The 25,182-nt window shown below is 40.8% G+C and overlaps 1 protein-coding gene across 1 annotated transcript; it reads right to left on the bottom strand.

Moving 5' to 3' along the window:
* Positions 1-1,447: 1,447 nt before the first annotated feature.
* On the bottom strand, positions 1,448-25,182 carry syt9a (synaptotagmin IXa). The gene is made up of 7 exons (XM_053622486.1): positions 24,731-25,182; positions 19,827-20,277; positions 18,338-18,890; positions 5,022-5,142; positions 4,296-4,467; positions 3,697-3,826; positions 1,448-2,278 (listed from the first exon to the last, which is right to left on the bottom strand). The coding sequence occupies exons 1-7, from the start codon at positions 24,876-24,878 to the stop codon at positions 2,210-2,212; spliced, it is 1,644 nt and encodes a 547-aa protein (XP_053478461.1). The 5' UTR covers positions 24,879-25,182; the 3' UTR covers positions 1,448-2,209.

Below are 25,182 nucleotides of genomic sequence, written 5' to 3'. Positions count from 1 at the left end.
TTCCATTTCAAAAAGAGCTAGGGGACAAAAAAGAGCAGTCACTTAGCAGGGTGATGATAATGAATAATGACTAAAACAGTCCTCGCGGATTAAATCACGAAGTAATACATTTTATTTCTCCGTTAATAGATCCTGATCGTTTGTATCTTCATGATGTTGTCGTATCTATTGCATCATTTGAGTCACCAGCGTTGTGTGCTACAATCAATGTGGGGATTTTATGTGACATTCAGAGTTTTATCGGGAAAAAAATAAATAAACCTTGCCATCCTGTTTATCAGCGTATAAAGTCTCGAGCTCTTCGGCTGGTCTGATTTCCCAAGGCGCTGCTTTATCGGCACACGCGATCAATCCCCGGTGAAACCCGGCTCGCGTGCATGGGGCAGGGATACGACAGAGCTTTCCGGCGGACGTCTCCGAAGGCCGAGTGCTGTTTCTCTGCACGGGTGCGTAGCTAGTTATCCGATGTTGTGCTCGGTGGCATTAAGACAGCCGTTTACATCTCATTTGCGGTCAGCGTGCGACTAATAGCTTTTCGCATCTGCTGCTTTGGAATGAAACGGAAAACAACAACTCCAATGGAATTGATTTGTCCACGTCATTACGGTATTACGTGTGCACACCATAGATCGATGCCAAAGCATGTCATCCCTGTGACCCTTAGCTAGGAACAAGTACGATAACTGTGTGAGCTTCCCTGCACTTTAAACGTGTTTTCGCGTGTTTGACACGTGAACGTTAGAGAATTAATTCCATACCTGTAGGTCTTTAATATGGATTCGGTTCCTGTTTTGCGTCTATGATCCCGATTTCACGTTTTATACGTAATCCTAATGGAAAGAAGCTGCATTTTTGGGGTTTTTTTTTGGTGACAGTGAAGCACTTCAGCTCTTCAAGTCAAGTCAAATACTTTTTTAGATCTGGAGAACAAAACGTTCTAATGCATCCAGCCCCGTCTGGTCTTAAGCGTTTTTATCTTCTCATAGGAGATGGCTTGTTTTAGTTCCTCGCACGATTGTAGAATTTCCAAATCAATTCGTACCAGCAAGAAAAACCTAAAAAAAAAAAAAAAAAAAAAAAAAAAGAGATAAATCCATAAGTCTCTTTTATTTTCTTCAGTTAGTTGCTTTAAATATGAGCTTGCAGAGGATTCAATGAGATTTTGCGCTTTTGTTTCTAGATCCAGCAGTGTTGTTGAAATCTAATAAATAAAAGCTGGGTATTGTTATGATAGAAATATTTTCTGTAATATTTTTTGAACTTGGCATGGAGCCAGTCAGTATATGTGTATTAATATAAATATTAAGAAAAACTTCACCCAAAACTAACAAAAAAAGCTTTTTTTTATTATTATTTTTCTTTTAAGAAACAAGTTTTTAATAACATGAATTTCTTTTCTTTTTTTTTCTTTTTTTCCTCCTTTTTTTTTTTTTTTTTAACCCACAAAGTAAATAAATCATCAGCAAATGGAAGCAACAGTTGACAGAATTCACATTGTTTCATAACGAAAAACACTTTGGACTGAACCCTATCCTGAACACATATCATGCACTTTTGAGTAAAAAATTAAAATAAATGATAAATGATATTAGGATCTATGTATGATGCAATAACAAATGTTACAATATCCATTAAACAAACAAACAAACAAAAAAAAAAACACAGACATGTTATCAAGTTTACAGACATCCATAAATTTGTACTTGGTGACTCAGAAATCCTTTTTTAATTTTATTTTAAATGATTTTTATCTCTATTTTGCACGAATTTCAGTGCATAACCATGTAGCCCATGTACGGATATCCCTCGGAAAAGGGAACGGCGTGTACCTGACCATGCTTTCGGACGCTGGGTTAAAAATACACAACATCAGACATGTGCTTTTCGTCCTCCCTGATCGGTGGCCTATGACAACTCGGGCTACTACAACATCGGGAAAAGAAAAATACATCAAAACACCCCTTGTATATTTTCATATCACCATATTTCATAGAAAACGACCATACATTATGTGACCACTCAACATGCAGCTGAAACAATCAAGTGTTCCCATGCAAACAAGGGATTCCAGAGGCAAACCGTGTTCGAGTCTCTTTCCCAGAAGAAACACGTTATCTGCGGCGTAGCAGCTCTATCGCCCGGCTTCTCGGGTCTTCTCGGGACGGAGCCGAGCGCCCTCTCGTGTTCCAGGACAGACGCCATAATCGCTCTACGGGGACGGAGGAGTCTTGAGAGAGTTACACGAGCCTGTCTGACTTCCCCCGCCAGAACCCTGGTACTGAAGAAGCGAGGAAAGCGGAAATTAATATCAGACGTTATATTAACATCTATAGTTTAGCTGAAGTATTTAAGATTTTTGGATATTCCTGAAAACGATGCTTGACAGTGGTCGGAAACATGAATAAAATTTACTTAGCGGGAAAAACATAGGTTTACTGAAAGGGGAAAAAAGTCTATGTGCTATATAAAAAGGTCTGGCTGGATCTTTGGAACCCTTTTGGGGTTTCTCTGGTAAAATTCTGTTTGCTTGTTTGTTTGCTTTTGTGTTTATTTGTCAGTCTGGGTGTTTATTTGTTGGTCGATTGATTGATTGGTCTTCTCGCTAGGATTTTCTTGCTAGAAATGTTGCCAGCTCTGCAGTAGGGAAGAATTGGCACAGTTAATTACTTTGGTATGATACATGGCTGTTATCTTTAACCATAAGTGTAAGATTTGAATAAATAAATAAATAAATAAATAAATAAATAAGTCTTTATGAGCTCTGCATCGATTGCAATTCATCCTTCCAGCTCTCTTCTATAAACACACGCACTCGTACGGACAAGGGCTCTTGCTGATCTGAAAACTGTTAAGCGATCAAATATCACATGGAATGCAAGATACGTCCATTCTTTACGCTTTCGAGTCAGGGGTTAAACGTTTTAAGGTTTTGGAGCTGAGGGCTTGTTTAGGGACGAGAAAATCTGTGCATGAATAACACAATGCAGTCGCACCAGCCCCGCCTGCGGGACTGCACTAACCATCTGTTGTGTGAGAGAGACGATTTGTTCTTTTTCCCCGCAGGGCAACGCACAAGTCCAGAATAGATTCATTAACATGTAATATGCCAGATAGATCATTATATGAAGGCACGGGAAACAAATAGTGCTCACGGACTGCGTTGTTTTTGTTTGTTTCCCCCCCCCCTTTCCTTTCGTTTCTATGCTAACAAACCATTATTTTTCTTCTGAATCTCAAGCATGAATCTAAAATAGTGGCACTTTGGTGGGAAAAAAAAAAAGTAGAGACGGGGTTTTGAATACGAGTTTAGCGGGAGATGAATGAATCCTGTAAGGAGCGTAATAACCTTGATTCAAATGGCATGGGATGAAAACTGCAAAATAATAAATGGAGCTCCCTTTACAGTTCAGATTGCAATCACAAAGCTCAGGAGCGAAAAAAAGAGAAGAACCCAGACATGAACATCACCGAGGAACCGGCGCTCTTTCAACATGCTTTTGTTTGTTTTTTGTTTTTTTAAAATCTCTCGATTTATTCTACAAGAACACAGCGATCGCACTCGGGTCCGAGAGCGTCCGATGGAGGTGATCCGAGTCCGCTCGACTGTGGTGAAAAAGCTATTTGACTCTGAATCGACTCACCTGGAGGTTTGGAGCGATATATGTTTCGGTTCTTTGGTTCCTGAAACACGCTTACCTCGATTAGAGGGTGCCAGCGAGCGATGGGTTTACGAGGGTACGTCAACATCTCGTTCCAGTGGTCCCTGCCCAGACTCTCACCGTCGTTACCCACCCGACACACACCTATGACCTCGTTGTGACCTACACTGTGAAAGGAGCCACGGACAAACACTCTTTACGACAGGTTTCTTGATTGAAATAAATATGCAAACGTAATTACAATTACAACGTAAAAGCTCACAAACTGTCTTATGATAATGTACATTTATATTAATGCGCTCGTCCTAATACGTTACTGTTTCTATAGTAACGGCTCATTCACAGGGTGGATGCTTTATATAAACAGACTAAAACCGGTGGGTAATTGTTGCTATGACGTGAAGTTTTCCGCAAGGTGTCATTTATTTAATATTTATGGAAGGAGTCTCCAGTGTCAGAGGTAAAACTATAGCTTTACGTTTTCCAACATCTTCAGGACAGAACGAATAAAGCGAGATAAGTGAGGAAACTAATCTTTATAGCTGCTGTAACCTAAGTGAGAACAGGAACGAACTTGTTTCTAATGACTGACAGACAGTACGTCTAACACAGAATGACACGAGTGTCGTGGCTCACCGATCGTAATCCATCACAGCTATCAAAAGGCTAATCTGATCGATGTTTTCTGGTGGCACGTCGAATACTATAGCCTCATTGTAAACAGGGTTCAGGGTGTTCCGCTTAGTGGAGGTCTTCCTCTTCTTTAATCTCCGCCCTTCGCACATGAGAGAGACTTTCACATAGGGGTCTGGAGAATGAGAGTGAGAAATTCGAGTCAGAGGGGAAAAAAAAAAACGAAATCCTGTTTAAAATTCTTTGGTATTTATAGCTGGAATAGTATTGTTTGCTCTTAAATGCGCTTTAGATGATGATTGGTTGAGTTGAGAAATAGAATTTGGTGATATATTACATTTGTTTTGAATTTAAAGGCATGCCATATCTTTGTGAATTAGAGCCCTCGTAATAATATATCTATATATCAAGGTATTTGATATTCTCAGCTCTTTTAACTCGGTTGAAAATGATGTTTTTGGGAGAAAAAAAAAAAAAAAGTTCAAACCCTTCACAATAGATTTAAATGAAAGATCATTGACTTAATTATTTATTTATTTTTTTGCACTGCACTCGCTGAGATAAATACCATTCCTTGAAGATTCTTTCTAAAAGGAAGGCCAGGCATTCATCTTAACTTGTAGAGCAGGTGTTTAATGGGGTGTGATGCTCACTCCACCACCAAAAATTTAGGCTTTCTTTCATTTCCTCAGTGCACAATGATCTGAAATCCTGAATGCGTGCTCGAACCTGAAGCTCCGGTGATGTCCATGGCTTTCAGATTGCGGGCCTTTATCACTGTGATGGTCAGTCGGCCAGCAGTGGGCAAGTAACAGAGCGAAAACATCAGATCGCCTAGATCCACGTTGTCCTGTGAACGACAGAATGAAGAACGATGTAAATACCCCTTCAGTCACTGCAGTCATGTTGGGTCAGCGGTAACCATGTAATTAAAATTCGGCACTAATGTCCATATTGATGTGAAGTCAAATCAAATCTCACTCCTGGAACCCACAGCAAGACCGTTAACCCTAAATCAATTACATTATAGATTATAGATTATAGATTACATTTCTATTGTTGTTGTTTTTTTTTTTTAAATTGTAAACAAAACTCACCAACAACCGCTACAAAAAATGACATCTTAGCAAGTAGAAATATCTTAAATATATTCAAAGGTATCTAGTATCTTCCATGATGAGATTACGATAAATTATATTTAAGATCATTTCGCTTCTTTCTAAAAAAATAAATGTGTAAAATTCGGAAAAATTGCTACCAGTAGAGCAAGACTAAATGTGTGTTGTGCTGTCGTAGGTAAATAATCAACAGTGGGGTGGTCTAATGAAGCGTAGTTACTGTTACAGCACCCAAGCTGTTTATTTTCCTATAACAGCACGTCCTGAAATGTTTACTTTTTTACAACTTGTCAATAATCATACATTTTTACTATTTAAACTATGACACGTTGTACATTTTGTTCATTCATAGTTACACTGAATGTTGTGGAACGTCCACAAAACGAGTTAGTTCCCGTTATGACTTATGTTATAGCTACGAACATTTTTTTTTTTTTTTTACTATTAAAGTTAATAATAATAAAACAAACACGACATGTCGTATTACTGAGAAACTGCAAATAAATAAATAAATAAATAAATAAACAAATAATTAAAAACTCATCTGTCCTGAACTTACAAAGTTACAGCTTTACCGCTGACTGATATGAAGCACTGACACTGGAGACTCCTTCCATACAGTAAATGCTGAATAAACATCTTCTTACGTACAAAATCGTACAGTCTTGTGAAGATTTATGTGTACGCATCCCGATGACAGAAAAGGAGTCGATACTTCCTGACCGATCGAAATCGTGAACTCAACAGCACTGTGGTGTAATAAATGTTCACCTGTAAAGCTGGGGCCTGTACAAGGGTCTGACGGAACTAATCACCTGAAATCCTCTTGATTGGCAGGTAAGGAAAGGAGAAAGAAAACATTCTGCTCCCTGGAGAAGAACCAAGCACCTACAGATGTGTTACAGCTGTTCTAACCCGTGTGTTAATTGCCGTCCGGCTGTGCGTCCCATGGAGAGTTCCTCTAAGGAAGCCTGATATCCGGCTGAGCGGTGAGAACCCCGACCTAACTGAATTTCTAGCTCACACCCGAACTTCAGCGCTTCATTCGTTTTTCACACTATATTAATAAAATAAACCTCCTGGGTTTAATTTGTTACTTGCCGATGTTTGTCCGTGTCATTGGTTTAACTGAATATGTAACGGAATACAATATCAGAGCCAAGTTCTCCGTCATGCTATTTAGGTTATTTTCTCAGCGCAGTCCGTTCAGGTGATAGCCGTCACCTGTGAACGTTTTAAGTTTTAAGTAACGCTGTCCATGTAGGAGTTTTTCAATTGCGCACAGATCAAGAAAATAAAAAAAAAAAAACACTCGACTCGAAATATGCTCCCAGAGCACGAAGACAAGAAATTAAAAACGAGAAGTAGGCCAGATCTAAGTAAAAATCGAATAACATCCTAATGTGTTGGGAATACAGTGAGGTTGAGTGTCAGCGTCATGAACGGTTCTCGTCGTGATCATCACGGTAATTTAGCATTTTTGCAAGTTTGTCTCAGTTTAGCAATCTGGAATCCACCCACGTTAACTGGCTGCCAGCCGGCAAAACAGCACTTTAAGACAGTAATACACACAGATCCTAATAAAAATGCAGAAACAGGGACAGAGGTCAAACAACAACAAAAATAAAATTAAAAAAGTACAGATCCTAATAATAAGCAGAGAAGCAGGTCAGAAAGAAAATTAAACACAGCGTGTCTTAATAATAATGCAGAAGCACGTCGAATGTCGACAAACAAACAAACAAGTAAACAAATATTTCCTACATCTGGCAACGCAATGGCAATAGAGGAAAATAGCAATGCTGACGTCCGAGTTAGCTGCAACAAAGGGTACGACAGTGGCACAGGACTTATTGCACCTTCTTAAAGATGTGGGTTATGTTCCAAGTTCTTCCAGATCAAAAAGAACTTGGAAGGCCCTGTTTACACTAGCGCGTTTTCGGTTTTAAAATGAAATTTACAGAATTGAACCGCACAGTGGCCGCTAAGAATGACGACAAAGCCGGCAGAGCTCGCGGTTCGGTCTCCGTGTTGTTGTGTTTACGATCGAGGTAGCGTAACGGTCGTACGGTAGGGGCTTGACGAATCAGGGAAGGATACGCGACGATCCAGAAGACCCGATCAAGGGGCGGACGTGGGCGGAGCCACGCCGTCGTTTTCAAAACGTTTCGGTCTGTTTACACTGAAACGCGAGCCCGGAGTTTTCAAACTAAAACGGGGGTCTTCGGTGTTTCCGAAAGTCTCCGGAGGAGTGTAGACGACAGGCGTAACCGTAGCAACAGTTATGCGTTTTAAAATGAAAACGCACTCGTGTAAACAGCACCTTAGACTTCTAACACAGTGTAAATACTGATGATGTCCATTATTTCAGTAGTAACTCCTCAGTACATGTACTTACATCAGCTCTGAATAGAGTATTGTCTTCAGTAGATTATGAAGTACTCTATCTATCCATCTATCAATCCATTATTAGATTCCATTTATTATGTGACACTTCACATGCAAAGATGGATTTTTTTTTTCTCCCCTTTGCATAAAAGTGATGAGAAAGTATAAGAAATTTGACCCACTCACTTTCTTGGGGTAGATTTTTACACCTCTCTTCTCCACTAGCGCCTCACCACCACTATTTATTTTTGAACCTAACAGTCACATTAACACTTGCTCTCAAAATACCTCGCCTGCAAACGTTTTCTTACACTTATTCATGCTACTTTTCATAATGAAAGTGTTTGGGGGTTTTTTTTGTTGTTTTTTTTTTTTCTTCTGGCACAATGATATTTTAAGTTTAATAAAGAATCCCTCAGTTACAGAGTCTTTAATGATGAAATGATATCTGGACATTTGTGAGCTTTCATTCGGACAGATGTCACGAGGAAATACTGGTCTTTGTTTGTTTTTATTATTATTATTATTATTATTATTATTATTATTATTATTATTATTATTATATTTACCCTACTGCAAATGCAATGGCCAGAGTTTCCCAAAACATAAGCGCTAACACTTGATTGAAAGGGAAACTACACGGGGTCTTCATGACACATTCATAGGAATTTTTATATTATTTTATCATAATTATTTCCAGTTAAATCACCACATTACTAGGAATTATTTAATCTTCTAACAATTTCCCAATAAAGCAATTACCTGGTATTTGCACCTAGTTGTCTTCAACGTTTAGTGACTCGGATTGAACGTCCAACACAAACGCCACGGTCAGTTGTGACGGGTTAAAAATGGACAGAATGTAAAATAAAAATACTCTCTCTTACAAACAAACACAAAAACTACCCGGAATACTTGTATGTTGTCCATGTTTTGACCTAGATAACATTGTTCCCTCTACTGACTTCCTGTAGCCGCCCACATCTGATTTAAACCACCGATGCTCACCTAGAAAGACAAAAACAGACCCTCACCTCCCTGAGAGCACTTCTCACACACCGCTCTGCATCAGCTTCCCTTCGAGCCTCGACTCGGCTCGACCCACCATCCCTCAAGATACCAGGACTGCGTCATGCATCAGGACTGTTCTCTGTCCTGCACCCAGGAGGCGAAATGGACAGCTGAGTAACACGCTGTCTTCAGAGGAAGACTAAAGACCTACTTCATTTTTCGCCAAGCGATTAAACGAGCACTTTTACAATTACAAAAACCATGCTTGATGGTATTTTTAGCCAATGATTTATTTGTACCAGCCCGAGGATGCGCTTTAGATGGAAACTAAAGAGCATGCCTTTATAATATCATCTGCAAATGTTTGCAAATGTAAACTTTCTCTTAGCATTTCTTAAAAATGTATGTGTGATGGACTCGCCAGTTCACTAATGACCTGAGATGTCAACAAACAGTTGAGAAACACCTGGGTTAAATAAGTGAATGGATAGACACCAGAGATATCAGAAACCAGGTGGAGACTTCGTGGAGGATGTCTTAAAGATTTGTGAAACTAAGAAACTTTCAATGTAAGAACTGGAAGTTCTTAACTCACAACAAGAACGCTACTGATCTGGGGTGGAAAACTTCAGCGCTACTCCATTTGGACAGTCTGTGCTCCACTCCTTACTGCTTCGGGTGTTGTTGTTTTTTTTTTATTATGAACTTTACTTCAAGAAGCTACAGAAGCATTCAGTGTGGTGAACTTTTTGGCATTTCTTTGAGCAGAAACCCAACGCTGCTCGTCATCCTGAGAATGTCATCTTCACTGTGAGGCATGATGGTGGTAGCATCATGTTGTTTTTATTAGCAGGACCTGAGAAATTGGCAAGGGTTGAGGGTGGAATTGGATGGAGGGAAATTCTACAGAATTGAGATTTAGCTGGAGGTACGTCTTACCACAGAACAATGATGCTAGGTGTACTGCTAAAATTACACTCGAGTGGTTCAAAACCAGGAGCCTGTGTGTTAGAATGGTCCAGTAAAAGCCCAGACTTTAATATGATTGAGAATCTGTCGTAGGATTTCAAAAATGACCTCTCACCAACAATGGTCTCCATCTTACCTGACAGAGTATAAGCAATTTTGCCAAGAAGACACTGGATGTGACAGAGAGATATCCCAGATGACTTGCAGCTGTAACTGCAGATGAAAATGCTTCTAAACAAGTTTTAACCCGGTGGGGCGGTGGGGGGCGGGGTTACTGCTGCAACCAACAAATGTCTGCATTTTAAATGTAAATCAAGTGGTACAAATCCTCATGAAGTCCATTTCAATTCCAGGTCAATGTAAATACTTATGAAAGCCCCTGTAATTTAAGACAACATGTCTAAAAACAGTGGCGCAAGTGTGTAGATGTATATGAGTAATACGAGTGAACTAACAGACAGAGCGATCAAAGACCGTTTGCCTGAGTCACCCTTGAGACTAAAAAAAAAGTTGATAGGGATGAGGTTTGTGTGCAGTTACATCATCTGAGCCTCAGGGAGCACAACATTCTTCTTTAATTCTCTGGTTGCACATCGAAGCCAGACAGCTAATCTCCTTCTGACACTGACCAATAATATCTTAAAGCTCCCTCAAGACAATTACACAGCAGGGAGGTAAGGAGCGGGGAAATGCGCTGAGATTAGAAACCACTTCCCTGCGGTTTATCTCAGGTCACTCTCGGCATGAAGTGACACTTCTTCGAGAGAGGAAAAGGTCAGCGTGGTGGCATGCTAAGATCAGTGTCGAACAGAAAGGCAAAACATGCTAAACAGCTGCAAAAGGGCAAGCACTAGTGACGGCTGGGCGGGAGAGGTAAAAAAAATTCTCTCGGTAACTCGGGGGCATTAAAGTCTTATGCTCACACACAGGAACACTCTCACGGTGAAAATGAATATACGACACCACTCGCGATGGGTATCGTATCACGTTCCGTGCCGTGTCTCTTTCGACTCGCAGGCATGGTAAAGAGTCGGCAGGCTGGAAAAAAATAGTAAGGAGATGCAGGCAGATGGTAAAGAAAGCAACTACTTTCTGAGTGTGAAAATATTTCAGACTAGAGGAAGCCAATTCTGCAGTCCACACCACAGGACTACACTGGGGAAAGTGCTTTAATGGCGCATTAACACTTTGATATCACGTCGTACGAAGTGGAGAGGTATGCGCGACAGTTTTTTTTTTTTTAAACCCGCTTTAAAGCCCACTTGATCCCAAGTTATTTTTGCTGTCTTTTAAAGCGAAATAAAAGGTACCGTAAATGATTCCGTGAGCTCCGTCGTGAGCCGTGCTGTGAGAAAGAGCACTTTCAGAGCCGCGGGTTGCGCATCACTATCAAAACCCGTTCAACTAGTTTAGAGTCAGGTCTGCGGCAAGGTATGTGGCGACTCAAACGGATAGATCCTGACACGTCTCCGGTCGGTAAAATCTCCCAGACACTGCTGTAGACATCACACCCTCCGTTTATTTACCTCCATCCACCATAATCATATAGCACTTTTATCCAAAGCGCTTTACACTGGTTCTCATTCACCCATTCACACACTCACACACCAATGGTAGCAGAGCTACCACGCAAGGTGCTAACTTGCCATCGGGAGCAACTCGGGGTTCAGTGTCTTGCCCAAGGACACTTCGGCATGTGGAGTCACGTGGGCCGGGAATCGAACCGCCAACCCTACGATTAGTGGACAACCCGCTCTACCACCTGAACCACAACTGCCCTAAAAAAAGTACCTTTTTTAACCCCTTTTTGGTATCATCCCTAATAACCAGAGTTTACTGATTCTAACCATGTACGTGTTTAATGTTAGTTAAGTCAAACACACACTGTGATGAGTTTCAGGCATGATCTCTGGGTCTCAGTTCTGAAGGTCTCCAGTTTGTGTCACGATGTACTGGAACCAAACTGTCCTGTGTTCTTGGTATGTGTTGTTTTGAGCATTCCTAATCACCCCGCTCTTTCGTCCTCGCTCACTCTCTCTGTCTCGATTCTTCTTCTTCTTCTCTTATTATTATCTGCTAGACTAGACGTCTTGTAGTTCTTATGTCACTCGAACGTACGCAATAGATGTTTTGATTTTATCCGTGACCTTTTCCAGTTGACATTTATCATTCTTTATCAATATTTCCGCGTGTGTATATATACTATGCGTTCTGTATCGTTAACCTAAGAAGCTTTCACCGAACGATGGTGTCGGCGTGACGACTTCCTGGGACGAGACGAGAGGAAATCAGCCAGTGCAGGGTCCAAATTCTGGTTCTGTGACTGGTATCGTGACAAAGAACTTAACACGCTGATAGATTTTCATTTCACGTTAAATAACTGGAAACATTCTCCATTTACTGTGACAGAAAAGCGAGGACGCTTTCTTTCAAACGAGAAAAGAAGCCAAAACGTATCCCAACAAAAGAGAAACCCAATGCTGCTCATCATCCTGAGAATGCCATCTTCACTGTGAAGCATGATGGTGGTAGCACAAAGCCAAAACATTACTAAGATGAAATGAGGAGAAGGAGGCAGGGCTTTCGGGGTTTCAGTTAATATTGGAACGTTCAATATTCATATCTCGATTGGCTCATATGCCATTTTTTTTTTTTTTTTTTTGCGAACAAAAGAAGATTGTATTGAAGAGCTCCGATGTAAAATGTCTGAAGGTGTGCAGGTCTGCACGTGCATGCTATTTTCATTTCCTCTTTCCTTTGGTATCATGTTACCGTATATCCATTTTGTATTAAATAATCATCATGAAATAAGACCTTAATGGAAGCAAGCTATGGCGTCGAGCTGCAATCTCTCTCATGTTAACCTCATAAGAATATCAAGAAGTTTAAGCTTCGGAAAATATCGATACTGAACGATTTGCATGTGAAGGTAACTAAGCGTGGGCCTATGGTCGTGAACAAGCACCTCAGCTCAATTTCATGGCAACGTTAGGTCTTGATTTAGTTTGGAAATGTTTGAAAAGAGGAGGCTCGAGACTGAGACTTCGATTTTAACGGGCATGCTGTGTGAAATGAAATGCACTCGTGCTCACACATGCGATAATACTCAGGGCTGCGGCGTTATGTAGCCATAACGGGACTGGAATTGAGGTTAGTGTTACTTCTGACTTTTCCAACCGTCTGTAGTAAGCCTTTTGTGGTATATCAAGCACAATTAAACTAGATTCTGATAAACAATAATTGTAAAACTGGCATACCAAGTCTAAATGCGATGTATGTGCAGTGCACATGGCAGCATGAGAAGTGCTTTGAGAAAGGATGGTGGGGAAAAAAATGAGAAGTCAGCAAAAAGAGAATTGAGAAATAATTGGTGTGTGGGTGATTACTGAAGTCAGGGTGCTAACATAATGTGAAAACATTCACGCATGTGTATGTATTTTTCTCAGACCAGCATAACCAGTCTTATGAGGTCCATAGCATTCTACCAGTTTATGCTAATTTAAACCTGGTGGGTTTTTGTTTCCTTTTAACTGTAAAATGTACAGTAGTAGGGCATTCTGCATACATTAGATTAATTATACGCACTATTGACAATGTCCTCTCATACAGTAAGCACACCTGTTGATCCATGCATTTGTATCAGTGATTAGGTTTACGTACAGTCCCATCCAAAAGTATTGGAACGACAAGGCCAGATCTATTGTTTTTTTGGGTTTTTTTGCTATACATTGAAGACATTGTGAGTTTTTCTGTTCAGTCGCCTTTTCAGGAGGTGAAATACTGATCCATTGGGTTAAGGTCAGGTGATTGACTTGGTCAGTGTAAAACCTTCCACTTGTTCCCCCTGATGAAGTTCTTTGTTGTGTTGGTAGTGCTTTTGGGGTCATTTTCTTGCTGCATGGTGAAGATCCTCCCAATTAGATTGGATGCATTTCTCTGTAAATTGGAAGACAGATTGTTTCTGAAGACTTCTGAATTCGTTCTGCCGCAAGCATCATGGGTTACATCCTGAATAGATGATTGATTATCACTCACAAGATTAGTGAGCCTGTTTCAGAAGCAGCCGTACCTCCACCATGCTTGACTGTCGAGCGTCTATATTTTGGATCATGAGCAATGAGTAGATCCATTTGTTCTCCACACTTTGGCCTTTCCATCACTTTGGTAGAGGTTAATCTTTTCGCTTTTTTTCCTCAGCTTCAAAATGGCTTGCTTTTCTCCCGTAGATGTCTCTCTGGTCTTCATGTTGGCTTATCCTTTTTAAACAACAAGTGCAGTCTCCATAGGTGAAACCTGGGGCTCAACCCAAGAGTAGACATTCAGAGTTGTTAAGTCTTTAAACAATCAATGTAACAAGGTACATCTGGGCACCATGAAACACCTATCAGTCGCATGTTCCAATGTTTATGATCACTTGAAAAATGGGTGAGTTCAAGCAAAAGGTGCCATCAGCTGAAATTCTGATGTCTTCTCTTTAGTTTGTCTTATCTTTTGATCTCAAATCAAGTCAGTATACAGCGAAAACAGTACAATTGTCATTGCTGTTCCAATACTTTCAGAGGGGACTGTATTTTGTCATTTATTTGTGAAAATTGACAAAATTGCCAGAGCACTTTTTTTTGCTAAAAAAAAAAAGTGATGCTCACATTGTAACAATAACAATGCTCTAGCTAGTATGAGCTAACTAACTAGCCTAGCTTGCTCCCCAGATTAGATTTGTTATGAGTAAGGTAGATTGGTGTAACTCTGGTGATGAGGAGGTTGTTTGTCTTCGTGTTGTTTCGGACGCAGAAAATCAAGAGCATTTGAGCTGTCTGTGTGACTTAAGTTAAAGTAGGTCGTCACATCGTGTAACAGCGAACGTCCCCAAAATACACAGACTGTTATCTTTATTTACATTGCACTGTCGGAGTATTGGTAATAAAATATTTTCATACATTTTCTGAAAAAGCTTAATTTCTTCCAACATTCGGAAGCTACACTTTGACCACTACTTCAAGAGCTTATTGCGGCTTATCAGGTACACTAAGCATCATATATACATACATACATTTGGCCCAGTATGTCTTATGACAGAACCTTAGACATTATCAACGTGATTTTTTTATTCTTTTGGTAGTATGTCGCAATTTTTGTTATAATCTCACCTGACAATTCCACTCCACACCACCAGAGGTCCCCATCACTAGCATACAAGGCCACTTCTGAGCATCTGAACACTCACCTGATACTCATTACGTCCTCATTTACTCACAGTTTATATTCACCTGGTTTTCCTTGAGAAGGTTTCTTTCCTGCTTCTTTTTTTGAGCCTTGTGCTCGTTTATTTTGCTTAGCACTCATGCTTTAAGACTGCCATTGTGTCCTGTTTATTTGAAACATAACTCTGGATGCAGGTTTTAGCTCTCTCAGTCCAATCAGGGGTGGATAAATTACTGAAAGTATAGATAATCTTAACTAAAAGTGTCCTGTCCAAAAAAAAAGTACTAAAGTCATGATAAAAGTTGCTACTTGTAAGTGTAACCAAGTATTAAAAAGTAATTGGTGGCGTTAAGTCATGTTAACGTCATGTTTTCATGTTCCTTATCTGAAACTGCTAGAACTTAATTTATTTTTTTTCTCCTGAGAACATCATTCAATTTGCGATACTTAGCGTTAGCTGGAATTTGACTTTCTACTAGCTAATTATGCTAGCTATTGGAATAGCTAGCTAGTCTAACCTGCCATAAAGCAGCTTAACATGAGCAAATTAAGAAAACTGTCCTCCACAAAGAAGGCAAAGCAGACACCTCACTTTATACGTATATTTGTTTACTCCAGGATATGGTGGTAGGGCCAGGGGCGCTCATTCTCAAGTTCCCCACTGCAGTCTGGTGGATTATCCATATTCAAACACGCATCGAGCTAACTGTGTAGCATGAGAACATCACCGCAGATAACATAGTGATTATTCAGGATATTTTTTTAATACTGATGAAATGGTTTCATGCTAGACTGAAGTGTTTAGATGTTAAATTGGGCCCATTAGCTTGATCTACAGCATACAGTCATCATTTGGAGAAGAGTGGAAGAAGAATCCTTCAAGATTATTTAGCTCTTCAAGTAGTTTGAATATTACTCAAGTATTTTCCACCACTGGTTACAATTCTCCAATGACCTATACGTAGATCATAATGGTTACTCTTTCATTTCAGCGCAAACCATTTTAAACCATTTTTCTATCTCTTTAAAAGCTTCCGTAGTCTCAGACAATGTGCACAATTGATTTGTCATGCTGTCATTAGGTCGACTGGCAACTGGCACTGTTTAATTGAGTCACTTGATGAATAATGCATTCTGGGTGCTAATTAGATAAAGGTCATAAGCATGAGATAAATCAGGAAGGCTAACGGCACACTATATCATCATCGTGCGTGTAATTATAGGCGGTTAAACCTGAGCTTTGCTGCAGGTTTTGGTCGGCGTTTTTTTATTGTATAACACGAAAGTCGAAGTTAAACTCGAACGTCCCACGCTGTGAACTAAGGCTAGGGCTAAACAGAGCAAGATTATTTATTTCCTATTCAAGACGTCGAGACAGGAGCTGCATCACCACCCACACTGTTTTTAACTTGGGTCTTGGTGGATGAGCCGTACGTGCTACGGTATGCAACCTGATGTTAAAGTGCATGCTAATGTTTTAATCTCTTGTTCAGTTGATCTGTATCATTTGAATCAGAGCGGTAATTTGTACCTACCGTTACTGTAAACATAACCGGGGATATAAACACCAAGCAACAGATTTCTTTTGTTTTGTTTTTTTTTTTTGCCTTTGTGAGATGTCTTTCATCTGTGCTAACGTTGCTTTGCGAAACTGCCTGGAAGAAGAAAATCGAAGCTGACAGGTGATCAATTTGACCTATTCCCATCCCATGTTCTTGTAAATAATATATTCTTCTCAGAACGTTCACAGTTTTTTGATAAATATCTTTGCAGTACCCTTGTATAATTTGATTTATATACCCTGTAAAAATGGTGGCCTTACCATTACGTGGAACACACTTTTTTTTTTTTTTTGTGGAAAGCTCAATGGAGCTCTAAAGAGATGAGCAATAAGCAGTCTTTTTCCATGATAGCGGCCATCTCCCCACTCCGACTCTTATCTACCTCGCAGAAATGCTTATATCTTAGCAGGAAACTAAGCCATTCAGCCAGAAAGATGGAGAACACCTACGAGTATGAAGAGCAAAATGCGAGCGAGAAAGCCATAATGGATGGATGAAAGACGGCTGAAGCGAAGCACATAAAAGCTCCAAGAATGAGAAAATGGGATTTTTTTTTTTTTAAATGGAGATTTGTTCTATGGAGGAGGGAGGAGGAGAAAAGAGGATGGAGTAGGAGGAGGAGGTGGAAGAGATGATGAACAAAAGAGCGAGTGAGCGAGAGACATGGTTATAGGTAAGGAAAAGATGGAATACAGGGTCATAAAAAAAATTTAACTGGTCTAAATGTGCAAAATAGACCAAATTAATCAAGTTACACTGTCAATATTTGACATCTCTTGTATTATACTGTGGAATGGTTACCCCTTTCACCACCATACAGACAAACTTCCATAATTCATGGCCATGGGTCTGTAATGATTTCTTATCGCACTGAACAGAAACATCACACAATGCTAAAGATCACCAACGAACCCGTGTCTGTATTCGACTCCGCCCAAAAGCCGTAGAAAAACTGATTCCAGTCAAAACTAATGTTCAAAAAAAAAAAAAAAATTCCTGACATTTTGAACAATAAAAAAATAAAACAAAAAGAAATAAAGCAAAACAAATACTACCACCTTCATAACAATAATTGTGCAGTGTTGATCAGGCAGTACACTGCATTCTTCAAAGAAAATACGTTTCCAATTAGCATGCTAAAGAGACCGTCCCTCTGAGAGGAATGCTGGTGTATTTACCATTAAGAGAGTTTATCAAGTAGAACCGCATTTATGGACCCAAGAACCCTTGAGGACCTTGAGGCATCAAGTATGCATCAAGTATGGCCGTACGTAATGTTAAAAAAAAAAAAAAAAAAGGTTTCCATCTAGCAGGCTAAGGTTGTCCCTCTGTGGGAAGTCTAGGGTATTTACGATTTAGGCAGATTACCAAGTAGAATCCCTATAGAAAACAAAGACCCATTGAGGAACCATGTCAGGCATCTAGTATTTACATACACTACATTATTAGGGGGGAAAAGTCCCAAAACGCATGCTAAAGAGGTTGTTCGTCTTCGGGAACAGTGGAATATTTAGCATTTAGAGAGTTTACCAAGTAGACCCCCATTTAGGAAGCCAAAAACCCTTAACAATCCAAAGAACTCTTGAGGGACAATGCCAGACTGTAGTGTGCATCTATATTTGATTTGGCAGGGCATTGTATTTATTCGGGAGAGCTATATGAGAAAATGTTATGCTACAAATCACTGCTTCTGCCAAACTTGAGAACCATACGGTAATTTACAATTTGTTCATTCCATCAGAACTTTCACTGACAGTATTAGTAGTGGATTTGCCATATGTAGATGACTACTTACCGAGGAGACGTACTGAATATCCCTGCACAACTTGGTCTCCCGTGGAAAGTCCACCAGATCCAAGAAGTTGTCCACTACCACCTGTCCGATGATGTCATGCCGTGAAAAACGGTCAAAATCGTAAACTGTGAAGTGGAGCTTTCGTGTGGGAAGTTCGGCATACGCCACGGGGAAGAGGAAGACCTCATCAAAAACGGGGTTCAGAGTCTTTCGATGCACCTTGGTCTGGTGCTTGGTCTTGCGGTCAGGAAGAAGGTAGATTTTAACGTAGGGATCCGAGGTCCCAGAAAAGTCCTTGGCAGGAAGATCTTGTGCACGGTGGATCTTGACTATGAGCTGCTCCAGGTCGCAGTCGTATTTCAGGATGAAATGGAGGCGGCCACAGGTTCCCCCTCGACCGCTGCGGTTCTCCTCGCTGTCTAACGAGCGCTGCTTGTACAGCTCCGGTTTGAGTCGGCCGAGACTCATCCCTGTCAGCGAGTCTTGCCTCTGGAACTGGGCTACCATGAAGTCAGGGTTGGACTGGTTCATGTGGCGCCGAATGGAGCTTTGCCTAGAAACATGGAAGATAGAAGAAGGATCAAACCTAAAGAACTTCCACACTACCGATCCAAAAAAAAAAAAAAACCTGGTTTTGCTTGTATTTGGTTTAAAAGAAAAAAAAAAAAGGAGAGTTTTACACAAGTTGATATTTATTGATGTATTTCAGTGGGTAGTTATTAAGTTATTATATGGGTTTAATCTAAAACCAAATCTCAAACAAGTCTGCGTATAAACTATGCCAAATTGGACCTACTGGTTCTGTCTTCGTACAGTTCCGGAATTAAAGTTAGATTATGTTCAAAGGGCCTCTGTGAAATTTAATTTACAACTAAAGGGATCCCAAACTGCAAAAGCATTGAGAACCCTTTTGAGATCCTCTGCCTTATGTAATCCATTACACTTTTCAATTCTTCAAAAGGGAAAAAGAAAAAGAGTTCTTCAAAGGCTTTTAGCTTCCCAAAACTTGGAGCCCTCTCTATAGGAAAGGTTATAGATTTATTATCTTCTTTATAAGAATGTAGACAAAGACCATTCCATATAGCAGCCTAAAGGGTTCTTTAGTTTGTCCTTGCATGGGAACCATAATACATCAGTGTAGAATGCGATGACAGGATTTCAATTCCAAATATAGTTTCTAGCGGAATCCCTTTAGAAAGCTAGCGCTATTAACTTTTAATGTTATCTTGTTTGATTAAATATCACTTGCTAGAAAACAAAACGTTTAGAGTTCTTTAACTTGGGGGAACTCCTAAGAGTTCTCTAGTGTTTCCTAAACAGAGAGGGTTCCAAGTAGAGCTCCTTGGACTTATCAAGAGTAAAAGCTTTAATCATCTAAACAATGTGTGAGACCTTTCAGCAAACTCTGAGCCAATCAGCAAGGAACCCATTTTGTTCAGAGTATACTGAGGTATTATTACTTCATCACACTCTAATGAACTTGACTGACCGAACACAAGTCGAGGACGGATCTGTGATCTGCCTCTGCATGCGACCGCTGCCACAGATGCCGTTCTCCCCAGCCTTGGACTCTGCCTCCATGGCAATGTCAGGTGAAGTGTGGCTGATTTTCAGAGCTGTCTCAGGCACCGGGACGGGCGGAGGAGACCCGGGTGCTGGCGGCGAGACCGGTGTTGGAGGCACAGTCGTCTCCTTAACCACAGAGCCTCGTGGTTGGTTCCGGCGGTCGAGAGTGGCGTCCACGTTTGTGTAAATGGTCTGCGGTTGAAGTGGTGGAGGAGGTGGAAGAGGGTGCTCCGTTTGGCCCTCTTTGGTTCCAGGAGAGAGTCCTCGCTCGCGCCATGGGATCCAGCATAGCTTCCAGGATACAAAGAGTGAAACGCCGAACAAGGCCAGTCCACAGGCGGTCACGACCAATGACAGCAGGCTCACCGAGACATCTACAGTGTCAGAGACAGAAAGCATTTTGGGAATTGGTCATCAAAATAAAACCTCTCGATGAGCTTGACTGCTTATAATTATGCAAGTGCAAGACAAGGTGTGAAGGGAGCTAAATTCTGCGCTGGTGCAATGCTGCAGAGAAAGCTTTCATTTATTTTGATGTACTGTACGTACCATTACAGAGTAATGTCTCATTTAGTTCAGAACAGATCATCGGGGCAGCTGGTATGAATGTGCTAGCAGGGCTCTGTCTTTCAAAGATAAAAAGATCTCAATATAAGGTTTCATTTTTGCCATTTATTTTGGATTACTTGCTAGTGAAATGGATCGTTGGGGATTTCTGCGAGCCCAACACCACCAGTATAAGAACACACAAGATGTCGGGTGACTTCAAAGTGACACGCCCACTAATTTTTCCTTCTGATGTTTTTCATACGGCTTCTGGGGAGTCTATGGCTCAGGTGGTAAAGCGGGTCGACCCCGGCCCCTCCACATACCAAAGCGTCCTTGGACAGGACACTGAACCCCAAGTTCCTCCCGATGGCAGGCTAGCACCCTGAATTGGTGTGTGTGTGAATGGGTGAACGAGAAACCGTATAAAGCGCGTTGTAGAGCCACTAAGGTTAAAAGGCGTTATATAAATGCAGATCACTTACACACATCTGTAACACATCATCAGCAATAACTGAGAAGGTACATATGAAATATAGTTGCAGGAGTAATGAACGTGAAAAGGGTCGATTATTTACATGGTCCTCCTTTATTTTTTTTAATAAATATATTTTGGAAGAGAAGAATGTCCGTTCAAAGTCCAAATTACACAAAAGGACCGAACTGTAGGTTCAGGTTAGAATTTTCTTGTCTGGTTTTCTGACGAATCATGGCATGAAGCCAGAAGAGCTTTTACAGATTTGAAATCATGAATATAGCTGGCAATTTGCTTGTGTGTGTGTGAGAGAGAGAGAGAGAGAGAGAGAGAGAGAGAGATGGGGAACACTATGTCTATGTCGTTATTATTATGCCAGCGATGAGACGTTGATATTGAATTGCTCAAGTCTAATAGTTTCAGTGTGGAGCTATTGATGGATATAAGATTTTAGCATCACGTGTAATATCACCATCCATTAGTGTTAATCATTATATCATGATTAGCCATTAGTCAAAAGCAAAATCTTTTGTCTTTTTCCCTGCAACTGTCTATTAATATTCTATTCATATAAGTATAGCATCACTGTGTGTGTGTGTGTGTGTGTGTGTGTGTGTGTGTGTGTCAGAGTGTACTGATGAGTCTTAACTTGCTCTAACTTTAATTGAATGCAGGATATTAATTAGGTCCATGCCATGTCTCTCTTCATTAACTTAAAAGAAATGGTGGCAAGTTTAATTAAAAATTTAGCAAAACCGGTTTAATTATATGCACCCTGCCTTATCTCTGTCCTGCATCCCAGTGGTTTGCGTTAATGTTCTTCTTGCAGGTCAGAGGAGTGATTGAAGTGGAGACAACGAGGGGAAAAAAAAAGCATATCGGCGTCTCTCCGAGTGTCCAAACCGGCCACGTTCTCGGTGTTCGTCTCCATCCTGCTTTTATGTGCAACGAGAAAACGTGCAAGGTTCGTGTGACGCCACCAGGAGAACGCTTCTGAAGACTTTACCTTTAAAGCATGCGGCATGAGTCCTGCCATTTCTCACAGAGGGAGCACCGAGGAACAGTGAGAAGGCACGACAAAGTCTGTGAAGAATCTGTCTCTCTCGACTCCGCACGCGACGAAAAACCAAATCTACGGCAGATACGCTCATCACTGCGTGGTTTTTAAACAATTAGAGCTTTTAATGCATTCTAGCTGTGTCCAAGGAGAATCATAACCAAATAAGGACCAATCAGGGAACACGTCATTACTCAGTGTATCAAGAATGGATATATATATATTATATAAAAAGAAGTGGACCAGCGCCCAGTGACAGAAAGAGCATGATGGAAAGAACTCCAGGTCAGAGTTTCTGATTTCCACTGAAACCACCGCTTGGTCATGTGACCTGTGGTTTCGGTTTAATCCATCGGCACATCGTAATCGACCCTGAGGCTCCACTGACCACAGCATCTGTGTGAGAATGTCAAAACAGCTATCAAGCAAACAATTACTCATGTTACACACCACATTACACATGTGGCATGAACCAACTCTATTATTACCACAGTGCTGTCGAATGCTGGATTCTGATTGGTTGGGGGTGTTGATTAATTCTCTACAACAGCAGCTCTGACAGTAGCACGGCTGCAAGTTACAAATTTATATTAACGTTCTAGTCGGTCCGTAGTGGATTTCGCAGAATTTATCGTGCTTTTTTTTTTTTTTTTTTTTTTGCGCAGGGAAAAAATTACAAAATTAAATGACTACAGGTCCTGAAATGGTTCCTTCTAAAATTAAGAAAATGAAAACCAAAAATTTTAAATTGTTCACTGAATATAATGAAAAGTACAAAGAAAATCACTCTAAATTCCTGTCTATGATTGGTCACTTCCTGCACACCTGCCTACACAAAGATCTGACGTTACACAGCTACTATAGCTGGGTTTTCAAAGACGGAGCGATGGCAGGAAAATCCGTGGAGAAAATATTTTATCTGATTCTGCAAGCAGCAAAGAAGTGTTTGGTTTTATATCTACCCTAGGCTTCTTTTAAGAAAGCGTAAGCGATCGTTCAGTGGGGTCCAAAAGACTGAAACCACATGGAAAATCTTGGATGGATTTATTTATTTATTTATTTATTTATTAATTATGGAAGTAAACGGAAGGTTTTCGAAACCTTTAAAGCAAAGCAAGCAAATTTTCAAGGTCACGAATAATAAATATTCGTGATTCGGCACTATTTCTAGGTCTTTATTTAAATGTGTGATATTGACCATGTAAACTGCTTTGTACTGCTAAAAGTTCAGATTTTCCTCATGTCTAATCTCTTCTATTGCAACGTTTGATCAGACGACAGGACACGCTGATGGATTTGATCTCAAACGGACCGTAAGGATTTGTACGAAGTCGCGGAGCCCGTGCCGGCTCGAGTGCACAAAAAAGGGGACGTACCGAATACTCGGGAACTCCCCAAATTCCTGTCAGTATTTCAAAGGTTCTACTGTTCACTCGGGTTGCTGTCGGTGTCATTTGCAATGAACATTTTTTTTTTTTTTTTTTGTATTAAATTTAGAAAAGAATGCACAATAGGAGCATTTAGACCGCCAATAATTTATTTTAATTGACTCTGGAGTTGCAGAGCAAGTCACCTGCAACACCACCAGATACTTGGCTAAGTGAAAAATCGCAGTTATGCAGCGGATATGACCTACAAAACAGACCAAAAGTTTGTGGACACCTGATCATCACACCGATGCAGTACGTGGGCCTTGTCCAAAGTTTGGAAGCACACAACTGTATAGAAAGTCTTTGTAGGCTGTAGCGTCATAATTTCCCTTCACTGGAACTAAGAGGAACAAACCTGTTCCAGCACGACAACGCTCCTGTGCACAAAGCGAGCTCCATGAAGACATGGTGTGTGAAGGTTGGAAGAACTTGAGTGTCCTGCACAGAACCCTGACCTTCAACCCCACTGAACACCTCACCGCCTCTCTTTTTTACTCCAAGACAACAAAAAAAAAAAGCGCGTCATGTTGCTGACGAGCTCCTCCCATGTTGGTAAACTGTTACAAAGCACTGACACTGGAGACTCCTTCCATAAATGTTAAATAAACATCTCCTTACAGAAAGTGAAATTACCAAATGGCAAAAAAAAATGCACGAGATGGGGGAGGGGTAAATAACTCAGAACTTAAGTATCTATCTACAGATATTTATTAACTACTACAATGATTTAATCTGAATAAAGATGTCCCTTTTATATTTTTTATTAGTTTTCCAAACATCTCAATACTGCCTGTAAGGATACACTCGGTTCTGAAGCACGGTCCTCGTCACTTATACAGGTCAAATGTGATGAAGGGAACCGGCTGCTCATCAAACGCACACCAAGGAGGCCACGAGAAGAGCGGTTTCAAACATCTAGGCCATTTTTCATTCATTATGGAGTCTAAGATCTTTTTAAAGGTGCACTGTATTAACATTTCCAGGTCAAAGATCTGTCTTAAAGGTACAGTGGTACCAGGATGTACCCCTGGGGGTTCCACCTGAGACTCCGGGACAGGTAGGGTTGGTACTATTTGCAGTTAGAGTGATCATATGAGACATGACAAGCCGGGAATGATGAGATTTGAGAAATGAGCTCGAATATTTCCGTTTCTCCAGTGCCAGTGAGTGCATGTCATGTCATGAGCGAACCGGAACACCGTGCACCGGCCAGCCTCGCGCTACAGGTAGTCTCTCACGTGCACTCTCCAGAGCTCACGTCTGCGGCACGTCAAACGCAACAAGTCGTAACGCAAACGAGACACAGGAGGAAATCTCACCTGATTCGGAGTACCTCGGTCTGGCCAGGTCCCGGAAATAGTAAATGAAATCCAAGCAGTTCTCGTTCTGCACCTCCCCTCTAGAGCAGAGATCCGAGAGGAGCTCCAGCGCTTTCTGGCAAATCTCGGCCTCCCTGTCCACGGGCATTGCCCACCAGCATCCTCGTGAGTAAAGAGGCGCGATCCACGGCACCGATCCGCACCTCTCTCTCTCTCTCTCCCTCCCTCTCTCTCTTCCTCTCTCTCCCTCTCTCTCTGCTGTACCCACCCTCTTTCCCGAGATGCGCGAAAGGAAAAAAAATGCTTCAGTTCATCATCAAATCCGAAATGTGCAGGTCGCGTTCTCACCTTCCCTCGATATTATGTTTCCCTTTTCCTTCCTTCCTTTATTTTATTTTATTTATTTATTTTACACAGAGATGATGCTGGGTCCGAGCAGGCGCCACCGGTTG

This window comes from Ictalurus furcatus, chromosome 4, assembly GCF_023375685.1.
Source record: "Ictalurus furcatus strain D&B chromosome 4, Billie_1.0, whole genome shotgun sequence".
NCBI lineage: Eukaryota > Metazoa > Chordata > Actinopteri > Siluriformes > Ictaluridae > Ictalurus > Ictalurus furcatus.
This window is presented reverse-complemented; position numbering and strand designations above follow the sequence as displayed.

What these genes read in the sequence shown, in the direction of transcription:
- syt9a (XM_053622486.1), bottom strand. Translation starts at nt 24,878, where the DNA reads ATGCCCGTGGACAGGGAGGCCGAGATTTGCCAGAAAGCGCTGGAGCTC. An exon ending in ACCGAGGTACTCCGAATCAG is followed by an intron (nt 20,278 to 24,730) that starts GTGAGATTTCCT and finishes CTGACACTGTAG; the next exon opens with ATGTCTCGGTGAGCCTGCTG. An exon ending in GCTGGCACCCTCTAATCGAG is followed by an intron (nt 2,279 to 3,696) that starts GTAAGCGTGTTT and finishes TCGCTTCTTCAG; the next exon opens with TACCAGGGTTCTGGCGGGGG.